Source organism: Coptis chinensis, chromosome 4 (genome assembly GCF_015680905.1).
Source record: "Coptis chinensis isolate HL-2020 chromosome 4, ASM1568090v1, whole genome shotgun sequence".
Lineage (NCBI taxonomy): Eukaryota > Viridiplantae > Streptophyta > Magnoliopsida > Ranunculales > Ranunculaceae > Coptis > Coptis chinensis.
Window position 1 is genome coordinate 105625352 of NC_141459.1, and position 13476 is coordinate 105638827.

The following is a 13476-nucleotide window of genomic DNA, read 5'->3' on the forward strand; positions in this document are numbered from 1 at the left end:
TTTACTGAGAAAATCCATTTTCATTCAAACAAGTGATCCAAGAAAAAATGAGAAAAATAGCATTCAACCACCAACAACAAGCATTGCATTCTGTTGAGGTTTGGGTATTTGTAATGTTTCAATCTTTTTTCGTGTGTAGAAATTGAAGTGTAAAGTGTCTGCATGAATAATGGATTATGGTCTTGGACTCTAAGTAGCTTTACATAACATTCTATCTATTGGAATTTGGCTTTTGAATTGGTTTGGAAGTCATTGTATGACTCAATGACATTTTTTTTCATATCATTGTTGTTATGGCAGACGGTGTAATGACAGTGGAGTGGTCCAATTCAAGTGGGGAAATAACGGCTAGGTTATGTTTTTGTTTTATTTTTGGAAGTAAAAAACTAGAAAATGAATCAACGGTCGAGATCTGATCAAGATCTAATCAAGTGGATAGTAAGAGAAGTATATATTTTCGGAATAAATTGGCAATAATATCGAAAATTTCAGATCGGCTATATATCGGAACTTTCGGATCGGATCGGTTTTTAGAGTTATATCCGAATCCGATCCAATTTTTTTTCGAAATTTTCGAAAATCGGAAAATCGGCCTATGAAAACTACACCCAAAGCCAGACCAATTTCAGGTCGGATTTCGGAAAAATTGGAAATTCGGCAAAAAGAGACACCCAATTCAATGTGCGTGTTACCTTTGCAAAAGAACAACCTTACATTCTTGAATAAGATGACAACACAGCGGCAACAACAATTTATTAAGTTTTACATTTTCCCTCTTGGTTTTTTCTTCTTCGTTCTGTTGATTGACAAGGGTTTGTGTGCCTTGTGAGTTAGATGAGCGCGATAATAAAAATCTATAATTTCGCAGTGTTTCAATTACGTTTTTACCCTATTTGCAAAACTTTCCAAAACTAATGTAACTGAGTGGACCAGAAACCTGCGCCACCTTAGATTTTGGCATATATTGAAAGTGTTTTAGTATCTCTGAAGAGTCCGGTTCCTCTATAACCGGGACACGAGATTCAATCTCTGTACCACACACACATCTCGAAGTATCTCACCACACACACATCACACGAAGTATTCATCACGGTGAGATATCGAGGCACACATCAACACATCTCGGTTGTAGAATCTCGAACCCATCTGAGATAACATGTTACAAGATCAAATCTTGTAACAACGGTTGTAGAGATATCGAAGTATCACGAAACATGAAACAAGTACAAATACTTGTATGACAAGGACATGAATTCCTTGAATTTTAAGCGGATTCTACTATTTAAGTTCCTCATTAGTTTGTGTGGTAAATACTACTTGTCTACTTTTGGATTCAGTTTTGGAAAGTCTTTGTTTATAGTAAATCTCATATTTCCGCACTAAAGGTATTCTTTTCTTTATTTCCCTGGTTTTATTTTATTTTATTTATTTTTATCAAAAATAGAATAGCAAAGATTAAGGTTAATTAATTTTGGTTGCCGCATGGCAGGAGAGTATTTTTCTTTTGAGTTTGAGGAAGGGTTTTATTTTATTATTATTTGGTGTTTTTTTTTTAAAACATGTGAAAAAGACCAATTAGAATTTATTAAAATTGCAAAATAGACCACCACCAAGGGTAAGTTGGTAAGAAAAAACATGGCGCTTAAGGTTATTAGGTAACTCAGGAGGTACGTGTGTCTGATTTTATTTTATTAAGAGGTGCCACATGGAGGCACTTAGGAGGAGTACAACTGAGAATGAGAGCTGTGGGATGTAAAGCATGAGCAGAATTGATGAATATTAGTAGTTGAAGCATAGAGTTTTGTTTCTTCCATATTATCTTTTTCTTATTATTGTTTGCATGTGTAAACAGACATAATGAGGATGATGGAGATTAGCTTGTCATGTAAGCGAATAGTGAAGCATCAACTAGCTTCCAGTACCAATTCATCTGCTGCAAATCATATCTTATGCCGCCATGGTAACGCATTGTCTTCAAGGTTTCTGGTTAATTCCTCAGGAGGATGGAATGCACACACTCCTTTTCGATACTTTAGCTCTGGTTAGTACTTTTTTTTTTTGTTCATTCTTACATGATTATAATATAATGATGATGATTGATGAAGTACTTGATCTCTTATGCACGTACAATTTATTTAACTAGGAGTTCCTTCCCAACAAGGAGAAGAGGGTTCCGCGAATATGATCAAACTCTGGAAAAAGCAAGAAAGCTTGGAGAGTACGGTTTTGTCATTTCTAAAATCGGAAAAGCAAAAGGTACGACTTTTCAATTAACTTTTCTTCAATCCGGGCCGTTTTATGGTTAATAAGTTCTCTACGTACTCTAGGAAACGTTTCTCTAGATTGTCATCGATGGTTCAAAAAGCATAAATATTTTAAACTGAAATATGAAGATATGCCATTGCATTACTTCGTGCTTTAGAGTTTAGAGCAAAGAGAGGACTTGAGCGCGCAGTTGAGTACAAACTCAGGTTTCCATTGTTAGGAAATAGTCATGTTGTGCATATACAAGCTTGACCTGCAAGAACTTAATTACTGGAAGCAGCAAAATTAATCTCTTATGTGCTCGTTTTTTTTTTTGGCCAAGTGAGCTTGAAATTTTATTTAAGTCAAATGGAAAAGTTAGAGGAGAAGTAGAACACGGACCATGAAAAGTGAGCTTGAAATCTCTTATGTGCTTCAAATGTGTTCTTTTCCGTTTTTTTTTCTTCCCTTTCTTTACTAGTACCTAGCATTGTATACCTGTTTACTACAATTAATGGTTTATCTAAGGCGATTCCATGTCAAGAAGAAAGGACTTGATATTGATGTTCTAAATCTGAGTTGTCACTTGTGTTTCCACCTCTCTCATCTGTTCCGTTCGTCACACCCAACCAGGTATCCCTAGATTAGCTCTTGAAGAGCCATCAGTATCTACTTGGCTACCAATTGGGGTGGTATGGTACTGAATAACAATAGTAATTTAGGGCCTTTTCCAGGTCTGGTATGCAGAAATATGTGCAAAATAGTCATGTACTAAATTACTAAGATCTTCAGTGTTGTAGGCCTTTTGGTGTTCCTCATGGCTTTGTTTACGGGATTTATATTTTGATTACAATAGCCATCTTAAACTACGAGTTACTGTTTTATGTGAAGTGCCTGTACAGACTGTGACGTTGTGTACTATGTTATGGGTTAGAGTTCCAAATGAGTCATTAGATAGGTGGGACAGTACTTTGCCCACCTTAATCCCATGACCCAAATTTTCTTGAGGTTTTCCATATTGTAAATGGACTAATTTTCAAATTTAAATTGTGTGAGAGAAGACCAAAACTAATTAAGCCGTACTCTATTTTCTCCCAAAACTTTTCTCTTTCATTAGCAATAATAAAATTTTACTTTATGCATTGCATTTGTACTTTCGTTTTGCTCTGTGTACACGACTTTGTTATTCTTTTTTTTTTGTAGTAGCTAGTATGTCTTTAATAATGTTTCAAATCTGATTAACTATCACTACGTTTTTTTTTTTGGTACATTATGATTTTGATAATTGATTAACTTATAGTCTAAAGTTAAACTTGAATTGAAGAAGCACTTATTATATACTGCAGGAACACCATTTCACTCATATGCAACGTGAGACTGAGAAGCTTCAGGAGGAGATGAAGAAGATGCGTACTGAACTGAGGTTTGTTGAAATTCCATAACTTCTTTCGTTCTTTCCTGATCAAAGCATAAGTTCCCCGCCCGTTAATTATATGTATGCTAGCATGTAGAACTATCTATTTGTTCTTCAGATCTTTTAAGGCGTGTCATTTGATTTTTTTTTCTTCATACAATTATGATTTTTTTTTAGGCTTGGTAGAGGGTGAAAAAGAAATAGTATTTTTTTTCTTCGACAGAAGGTTGTGCTTGTTTGCCAGTAAAATTTGCCATGTAATTAAACTTGACTAGGAATAGGGATGGGTTTTGAAATGAAGTATGGAGGTCCATATGTTCTTCCTCCGAATTCCTTCCCAAAATTGCAAATGTAGGTTAAAGTCTGATACGTTTTCCACTGGGAGCAAAGTTTTAACTTAATTTGCTCCGTTACAACATGCTTTATTTTAGTTCAACTTGCCATGTTCTAGACTTCTAGGTCAAGTTTCCAAGGAAAACCTTTCAAGCAAATAAGCTTAGCCTTCAATGGCATGAATTTCCTTCAGAAGTGGGTATTAACTTTGATACTGTAAGGTGCCCCCTCCCCTTTTTCCTCTAACTATTTATCAATGTTTACAGGTGCATACAGGAAGCAGAATTAGCAAAACAGAATGGAAAACCCTTCTCAGCTGACAAAGGGAGCCACGCACTGAATGAAGTGAAATCGGTTCTTGATTCTTATATAAAAATATCTGTTAAAATTCTTTTTTTGTGCCTTTTTATGCTTATCCTGCATGAGTCTTTTAATAATTCTTCAAAAGCCTTGTTATCTGCAAAGATGGACGTCCTGCATGAGTCTTTTAATAATTCTTCAAAAGACTTTTTTTCTGAAAAGAGGGACGTCTAGTAGTTGAAGGTGACATTTCCAAAAGTATCTATATATTTCGTTTTGTGGTGATGTATATTTGACTGAGGACATACACTAAACTTTGATTGACAATAAAGAGTAACAGACATGTCTTACCTGGTTTGTGTATATCGAAGTTCATACTGCTAATCTAAACAATCAGAGCAAATTAGCCATTTGAATCACATTAGGCCAGGTCTTGATGCTTCCACGTGTCAAAACACAATTTGTAGATTTTATGAACAAACAGTAGTGATGCAGCTTGTATACGATATCTTCTTCATGGTCACAAAACCCCCACCAACATTGAGTTCCAAACAACGAGGATGACGACACGCCATTTTGGTTGAGGAAGTAATTTGTTAAAGTTTTTGTTTTTTTGGCAAGCCTATTTTCAAACGAGATCAGTAACCCATTGATGTGATGGGGTTTGCACCCGAGACCTCTAGTATCATCACCCATAGAACTACAACAAAATAGATTTTTAGGGACGTAAAAAATCGTTTCTAATCGTCACCAATGGCAAATGATATAGTCGCAAATGATCTAAACCGACAAAATTTGATCGTCAATATAAGTCCACCTCTTGGCACGTTTTTTAATGTCGCCATTGTTGATAAATTCATCGCAAACACTAGTTCCCATTTGCATTTTGAACCGTGGCAAAAACTTAATTAGTTGCGACGTTATGCCAAACGTTGCTTTACTGTTAGCAATAACTACGTGTTTTTACTGTCAAATAAAGTCTTAAACTTCGTCTCTTGGGATTGGTTTACAATGTTTGAAATCGTCGCTAGAGGTCACCTTTAGTCCACGTATTTGTGTATGTAGCAAAAGATGATATATCAACAACGTTTGCCATCGTTGTAAATTGTATGATGTTTTGAAATATAAAATAGTTTTGGCTACGTTTTTTAACGTTGTTATAAGTTTATTATTTCCTATGCTTTTTGTTGTCATTAAAAGCAGGCTTTCTGTGACAGTCCAAAACGTTGCTAAAAGTTCTTAAAATTTTATGTAGCTTTCTGATTTTTTTCCCTGCTTTTGTTCAATCATATAGGTGCCACATGTACCTGCATTTTTACTACATTTTTAACCTACTAGATAGATACAAAGAAACATAAACTTTAACTAACAATATTCCAAATGTCATTTATCCAGTCTTAAACCGTACCGGTAAGCATGAAAGGGAAATATACTACATCCTACATCTAAGCTTTTGCGCCAAGTCAAAAAGATCAATTTGTCCAATTCACAAACAAAAGAAAAACTTAGTTTCTACTAGTCAGACCCACCAATAGCTCCTTCTATATATTGCTAACCGCTCACTCCTGAACCTGCAAAAAAAAGAAAGATAAATAGTACCCATTAACTCGTTATTCTGACACATGCCAACAAAATATATGGCTACATTTCAGTTTTGACCAGGCCATACCATAACTTCTGACTCCGATATCCAAATGCAACAAAAGAGGATTAATTACAAAATAGACATAAAATACTATCTTTTTAATGTAGTTCACTGGAATCTAAATTTGACAAACTATGGCAAAATGCAGCAGGAAATCAGACCAGTGCAGCTATCCTGGGGAGACTACAACACCATGTATTATCTATTTCTAAACAGTAGACTATGTCTCCTTGAACAACTGCGTAGCAGTGATTGGCGTGAGCTGGTTTTTTTTAGGTACAGACCATATCTACTATACGTGCAAAAGAAAATTTTGGCCAAGCATATGGTATAGGTGTGTATCTATTTCTGCTAACACCGTCCAATCAATAATTTCAGCAGCCTTAACTTGCATCATTCCCTCCCTCCAACTCTTAAAATCCAACAAACAACTGCAGCACCCCGACCTCACCCTCTCAAACAAACAGATACACACACACCCAGTCCCACACCCCACCTTCACACAGCCAGCATCACTAATGAGAAATGCAAACTACCCTCATTCAAATAACAAGAATTCCTACACAACTTAAATTATTCCATTACATTTAGAATAAAATCTACAAACCATGATCTATTATTACATTTGAAGTAATCTATAATCTATAGTACTGTCTTAACTTCCCACACACACGTCCATTGCACTCATTCACCTCCCCCCTTGCTGAAACAACACCTCCCCTTAGCACAATCAGACCCCAATAGACATGCAAGACTCCAATAGTATATGAACAATATCTACTTATCAGAAATGATAAAAGGGAGCAAAAGTTGGGAGTTCATACCACAATCAAGGACCACCCTAGAACTTCAACATAAGAAAGTCCAATGCATGTTGTTGCTCATCGATTCTTGCTTGTTGGGCATTCATTGTTTGTTGTTGGGCATCCATCCTCTCTTGTGTTACATTATATAACTCCTCGAGCTGGTTTTCTGCATCTGTTGCCCTCCTCCTTAGTTGTTCCATCTCTGCATTCACAAATCCACCTCCAACTCTGCTTGATGAAGCAGCATGTCCATGACCAAGGCCTCTATGATCGACCTCCGGGTCATACACCCAATACTTTGTTAAATATATCTTGATCTGTCAATGAACTGGAGCCTTCTTCTGGAGGCTGAGATTTGAGTTCACGCATTCTCTCCTGTAGTATTAGTTAGATAAAAAATTAATATAAAATAAATACCAAAACTTAGCATACAAATAGATAAGACAAGTTAATTACATATATAGTTTTCTTCTGCTTGGCGAGAAATCCAGCCTTTCTTCTCACTATAATGGGTGTTTTATATAATTCTATCTGACTAGGCTCTTGTTGGCTCTCGGGATCAGCTTGTACGATTTCCAAAGAGGAACATATTAATATCTTAGTACGGAAACAATACGGAAACAACCACAGACAAAAAAATGTCCATCATTAAAGTACTAAGCAGATGGTTATACCATGTCAGCTCGAATCCGCATAAAAGACTTTGAACCACCACGGTGGCCAGTTGTTAACCACGAGTGACCATACTTGTTTTTGGTACTAACATTCTGTATACAAACAAATACATTTTGTATTAATTATAAATGCACCAATTATCAAAACAAAACAACAATAGATGATTCTTAGTTACCATGAACTTTTCAGTCTCCCAAAAATCACACCAACTCTCCCAAGCCTCTTGTGAAACACTGTTGAATTGGCATTCACGTTTGTTTATATTGTTTGGAAGCTTCTCATAATGTGTGTGAAGCTTACACCTGAAATCTTTAAAGTGATCCCTTTGCATTGTTTCGCACAATCACCATCATAATTTCGTTCTTCACGATTAAAGCGTGTTTCGATATCTTGAAGATACATTGAACAGAACGTTAGGCATTCAGAGTCAATATAGGCTTTAACAATTGAACCTTCTGGGTGTGCTCTATTACAAACATACTGCTTAACATTTTCAAAAACCTATTTTAAGATTATAGGATTAGTGAATTCCAAGTAGTTATCAAAAATATTAAAAAAATTAAGTTATAGCAAACAAACATCACCTTTCAATTGGATACATCTAGCGATAGTGCACAGGTCCGCCAAGCTAGCATCGCTTCATGAGGCAAATGGATTGCTAGGTGGACCATGACATCAAAGAATGTTGGTGGAAATATTAACTCAAGCTTACAAAATATCACATCAATGTCTTTTTCTAATTTCTCCAGTATTTCCAATTTTAATGTCTTGCAAAATAACTCTTAGAAAAACAAACCCAACTCGATTAATGCAATGGATACATCACTAGCCAATAAACCACATAGTGCAACCGGGAGAATTCTTTGTAAAAGTACATGGCAATCATGACTCTTCATTCCATATACTTTGTTGTCTTTGACATTGACACATCGAGAGATATTCGATGCATAGCCATTAGTAAACTTTACTGTTTTCAACCATTTACAGAAACTCTTTCTCTCAGCAAGTGACATCGTATAACAAGCAGGAGGCATAACAAATTTATTACCTCTCTGAATCAAATGTAACTCTGGCCTAATACCCAATAGATTTGAGCTTTTACTGTATCTTTTGTTTTCTCTAGATGTAATAATGTTGCCAAAACACTCTCACAAATATTCTTTTCAATGTGCATGACACCAAGGTTGTGATGCAGCTCAATGGTTCTCAATACGGTAAAGAAAAAATTTGCTCTTCATTGTCCAATTATACTCAATCTCGCTCCGTTTTCAATTTTTTTTTTGTTATTTGGATTTTTTCGAAATATTTGTTATTTAACATGCTCAAGTTGTAAACATATATCTTCCTTAGTTAACTTCTTGGGTTCAGACTTGTTCCCACTAATTCCACCAGGTAATTGCTTAAGACGTTTTCTCAAAGGATGCCTTGGCTTCAAAAACCGACTGTGGTGCATGTAACATTGCTTCTGTCCGTTCTTCAAATACAAAGAAAATGTATCCTTGTTACAATTAGGACAAGCCATTTTGGACCAACCAGACAAATTCCCATATGCTGGAAAGTCATTTATAGTCCACAACATTGTTGCACGCATTACAAACATCTGCTTCATCGCGACATCATGTCTCCACCCATTTTCCCACAAATCAATTAGTTCTTCTATCAACGGTTGTAAATAGACATCAATTTCATTTCAAGGTTTTGTACGTTCAAGTATAAGAAGAGATATGAAAATGAACGACTCTTTCATATATTTCCAAGGTGGCATATTGTACGGTATAAGCATTACTGGCCACATGTTGTAGGCATTGCTCATGTCTCCAAAAGGGTTAAACCCATCACTTGCAAGGCCAAGTCGAACATTGCGAGGATCACTAGCAAAGGACTGATGCTCCTTGTCAAAATCTTCCCAGACTTTTGAATCTGCAGGATGCCTTAGTACATTGTCCTCCTTAACTCGTTTTTCTTTGTGCCATCTCATGTCTTCTGCAGTCATTCTCGACATAAACAATCTCTGCAGCCTAGGCTCAAGTGGAAAGTGTCTCAAAACTTTCTATGGTATTTTTTTACCCTTGCCTTCATTAATTTTGTACCTTGGTTCACCACAAACCCGACAACTTTCGAGATCTTTGTCTTCCTTCCAAAAGAGCATACAATGATGCACAAATGCATGTATAGATACAAAACCAAGTCCCAAGTCCCGTAATAACACCTTGGCCTCATAATGAGACTTTAGGAGTGTTTCACCAACTGGTAATGCAGCCTTAAACTTGAGAACCATATTAAATGATTTATTGCTCCAGCAATTAATTATCTTTAGATGAAACAACTTCACGAGAAAATCCAATGTACTAAATTTCTCGCAACCCAGATACAGAGGCTGACGGGCATCAAACAAGAGTTTATCAAATGGTTTTGAATTGATATCTCTTGTATTAGGATCAATAAATGGTTCTGAATGATGCACTTCCGGCTGCGAAATACCTATATGACTTGGTTTTAAATCTGTGAGCATCTCCTCTACCCCACGATAGAGTCCACTTTCACCACCCAAACCATCATCATCGTCATCATCATCATCACTTACTACTTCAAAAGGTTCATCGTGATGTACCCATCGAGTGTAATCTTTGTCGATACCTGAACTAAATAAATGATCATTTACTTCATTGATGTGCAAGTAGTACCTATTATTGCACTTATTGCACTGACATCGACATCGGCTTTTCTTGTCCAAATGAATTTTGGCAAGCACAATAAAATCTCTAAGGCCTTGTACATATTCAGGCCTATGCGGCATATTCATCAAATTTTTGTCCATATTTGTGCCTATCGACAAAAGGTAATAAAAAATAATTAACATAGTTTTGCTTCTGTTAAAAGCAGTTATCAAGACAGATACTGATTTCAAGTCCAAAACTATCCAATAGTAGAGTAACAATAGGTACAATTTTCATTACCTAAACAGTCTAAGAAGGCATGTACAATGGGATTAGTTTGGCTCAAGTGCACATTAATGCTTCCTCCTTACTAGAAATTCTTTGAAATAAAGAAAGAATTAAGCAATGCAATTTTCCTATCTTTTAGTCCTTCCTTCAACCATTAGGAAATATTCTTTATGATTAATACATAGTCACCTTTAGAAGAATAAAAATATCAAGTAGATTAAAATCCTAGTTCTCCTTGTAACATCCTAAATTTTTTATCCGCTCTTTTACCTTGTAACATCCTAGTTATCTAATTCATGCTTTAAAATGTTTATACAACCCATTGACAATCAACCCATTACATCAGCAAATAATGCTAATGGAACTATTAAATAAAATGGAACTAACACAACAAAACCCAATTTTTTTTCTATCAATTAAAAAAGAAACACGAAAAATATATGTTAAAAAATTGACTTACCTAAAACAGGAGAGCTTGGTCTTCAGCAAAAGAGGAGCACTTGGTCTTTAGCAAACGTTTTTATTCCTGCAAATAAAACGAAATTTGAATCTATTAAGAGCCTCAACTTTAGCAAAAGCGAGATGTTTAAAGACTACCAATAAAGAAGTACTTCAAGACTATGCTTATAACGTGCTTCACATACCAACAATGATACATATATATAAATTAAAACATATCAAACTTCATATAAACAACTGTAGCTCAGCTCCTAGCTAGGAAAAGTAAGAAAAATATATATTGAAGATTTCGTAAACACGAACAACATTATCCAAACTGATTAGCAAACATAAAAGAAAGAAAAAATACTTCTCAAGAAGCGAGTGGTCAACCCAGAATTTATGCAATAGGAAAACAAGAAGTTGGAGGAATTATTGAGGTGTATCCCTCGCTATGCATGCTTACACATCAAACGCTAGGAGAACTACTATACCTTTGAATGATAACCTGTTTTTAATTGGCTCCTTGATTGAATAAGGAAGTAAGTAAATAACACGTAAAAACTCAATCATGAAAAAAAAACTTTCAACAATAATAATAAGATGAAAGACATGAGACCTATAAAACAAATAAAAACTTATATATACAGTTTGCACTAGCATTATCTACAGTTCAATTATCAATGCTAGATACAGAGTCAAAGGCATACACACACATATATTCCTGACATAAAAAGGTTCCTTCTTCTTTTCCATATTGAATAGAAAGGTCATAGGAAGACAAAATAATAATAATAATCATTTCATATTATAACCATATATACTTGTTTTAGAATCTAGAGATCTTGCAATCACCTGGACATGTTTTTTATAAACGAACCAAATCCCTAACCTATCAATACAACTTATACAAGCATGGCTACAATCTTACTTTTACAAAGAAAAAAACTGTATAGGAACATCTCCTTTTATATATCAGGCCAACTCACATTCTAGATAAACTAAAATGAATTTTTGTCTCCAACGAAGAAGGAGATCATGCTATCCATTTGTTATAACAGTCATACCAAACTTAAACTAGATACATCAACAACCCTCAATGGCTCCAAACCTTTTTTTCAAAAATCTCAAAACCACCTCCTTTTCCTCCAAGATTCGGTAAATACAACGTCCCCAAAATAATGAAGAACAGAGAAGAAATTTTAAATGTTGTTCTCTACAAGTATAAAATTCATCGAAACGAAACAAACAAAACGTAGTTAGCACCTTTTTCGAGTTGGGTTGCTTCCGGTTTAGCACTTTTTCCAGTTGGGTAGTTCAAGTTTCCCTGCCAAAGCCAAAATACAATTATAAATCAGAGAAAGAGACGTCAGATGTAAAACTATGGAGGAAATTGGTAGAAAACTATAGAGACATTGCTACTACCAAACAATGTTTCAATAACAGAATTGGTAGAAAAATAAATATTTTAAAAAGAGAGAGAGGTGGGGAAAGTTCGGCAGCTACGGAGGAAGCGGAGAGAGGAAGAGACCGTGATATTTTCTGGAAAATCAAATTAAGCCGCCATGAAACATTTGTGCGGGTTTTAGCAAATACGCGCGGAAAACAATTTGCCACGAAATTCTTGAAAAACGCTGCAATTGGATACCCTTTTTTTTTTCGATAGCCATTTGGCAGGACTTGCCACATATATAGCTAATAAAGTCCACTTGAATAAATAATATATATATATATATATTGATAGCTAATGATTTATTGTTTATATGCTGGCTATATTAATAGTGGATGATCTTATGATTAAGTACATTGCATCCTACCTATATTAATATCCGTTTCTCCCAAGATGCTCATAGTGAGCCACATCAGCAAAGTTTTTAAAATAGTCCCTATTTGAAAAATAATTACTTGCCTTCTTACCAAACTAATCCTGAATTTGGCCTACTCTCTAATTTAATATAAATTAAAATTGTCCTTTCATGTGTTATGCTAAAACAAAAAACAAAGCTACGCATTATTTCATTATTTCAAATATACGCATGAGATAAAAAAAACAAATTCTAAAAAACAATGGATTAGTTAATTGATATGTATTAGTTATTGGATATGGATATGGATATGTATTAGTTAATAGATATGGATATGTATTAGTTACTAGATATGGATATGGATATGGATTACTTATTGGATATGGATATGTTAAACTTCCAAGTGCTATGGGTTTAAGAATAACAGACCCGGCCACAGGTCGGGCTGCATGGCTAGTAATATATGGTGTCACTTTAAGCCTTCAAAAACAACAAAAGGACCAAGTTTCAAAGCTAATAAAGTAACATCACAATACAAAACAATGCAATTATCTACCAACTTCAGAAAGAAAAAGAAGAATAAGAGAAAAAAAAAATCTTATGCTTTACATTCCTAAAATCAAACAATACCCAAATCAATAAAACATCACTATTATCAAATAAATCATACATAAGCTACAAAGCCAAAAACCAAAACTCTCCAAAAAAAAAAAAAAATTGAACCAAATAGTTGCACTGTTCCTTGCACAGATGAAAAAGAGAACAAATAGATACACCCTCACATGGAATCACTTGCTCAAACATATACATGGTAGTGCATTGTTATTACATTGCAAACACATATTTTAAATGTTAAGAAACGAATATAGAA

At 34.9% G+C, this 13476-nt stretch overlaps 2 protein-coding genes across 9 annotated transcripts; one reads left to right on the plus strand and one right to left on the minus strand.

Annotated features, from left to right (window-relative positions):
- The first annotated feature begins 1215 nt into the window (after positions 1–1215).
- Positions 1216–4634, plus strand: LOC147506631 (uncharacterized). Of its 2 annotated transcripts, XM_086558714.1 has the most exons (5): positions 1216–1385; positions 1853–2041; positions 2144–2256; positions 3591–3667; positions 4258–4634. In XM_086558714.1, exons 2-5 carry the CDS (start codon positions 1858–1860, stop codon positions 4523–4525), a joined length of 642 nt encoding a protein of 213 aa, XP_086414840.1. In that variant the 5' UTR covers positions 1216–1385; positions 1853–1857; the 3' UTR covers positions 4526–4634. The 2 variants fall into 2 exon arrangements, with proteins under 2 accessions (XP_086414840.1, XP_086414841.1); XM_086558715.1 differs by lacking the exon at positions 1216–1385 and having other exon boundaries at positions 1776–2041.
- Positions 4635–5634: 1000 nt separating this feature from the next.
- On the minus strand, positions 5635–12467 carry LOC147506632 (uncharacterized). 7 transcript variants are annotated; one of them, XR_015193845.1, is made up of 7 exons: positions 12067–12449; positions 10823–10888; positions 7593–7806; positions 7417–7509; positions 7199–7305; positions 6761–7117; positions 5635–5862 (listed from the first exon to the last, which is right to left on the minus strand). XR_015193845.1 is itself a non-coding variant. In XM_086558718.1 (7 exons), exons 4-6 carry the CDS (start codon positions 7746–7748, stop codon positions 7025–7027), a joined length of 342 nt encoding a protein of 113 aa, XP_086414844.1. In that variant the 5' UTR covers positions 7749–7806; positions 10823–10888; positions 12067–12127; positions 12332–12467; the 3' UTR covers positions 5635–5862; positions 6761–7024. The 7 variants fall into 7 exon arrangements, 6 of the variants coding, with proteins under 6 accessions (XP_086414844.1, XP_086414845.1, XP_086414842.1 ...); XM_086558718.1 differs by lacking the exon at positions 7199–7305 and having other exon boundaries at positions 12067–12127; positions 12332–12467; XM_086558719.1 differs by lacking the exon at positions 7199–7305 and having other exon boundaries at positions 12067–12127; positions 12307–12449.
- Between the last annotated feature and the right edge of the window lie 1009 nt (positions 12468–13476).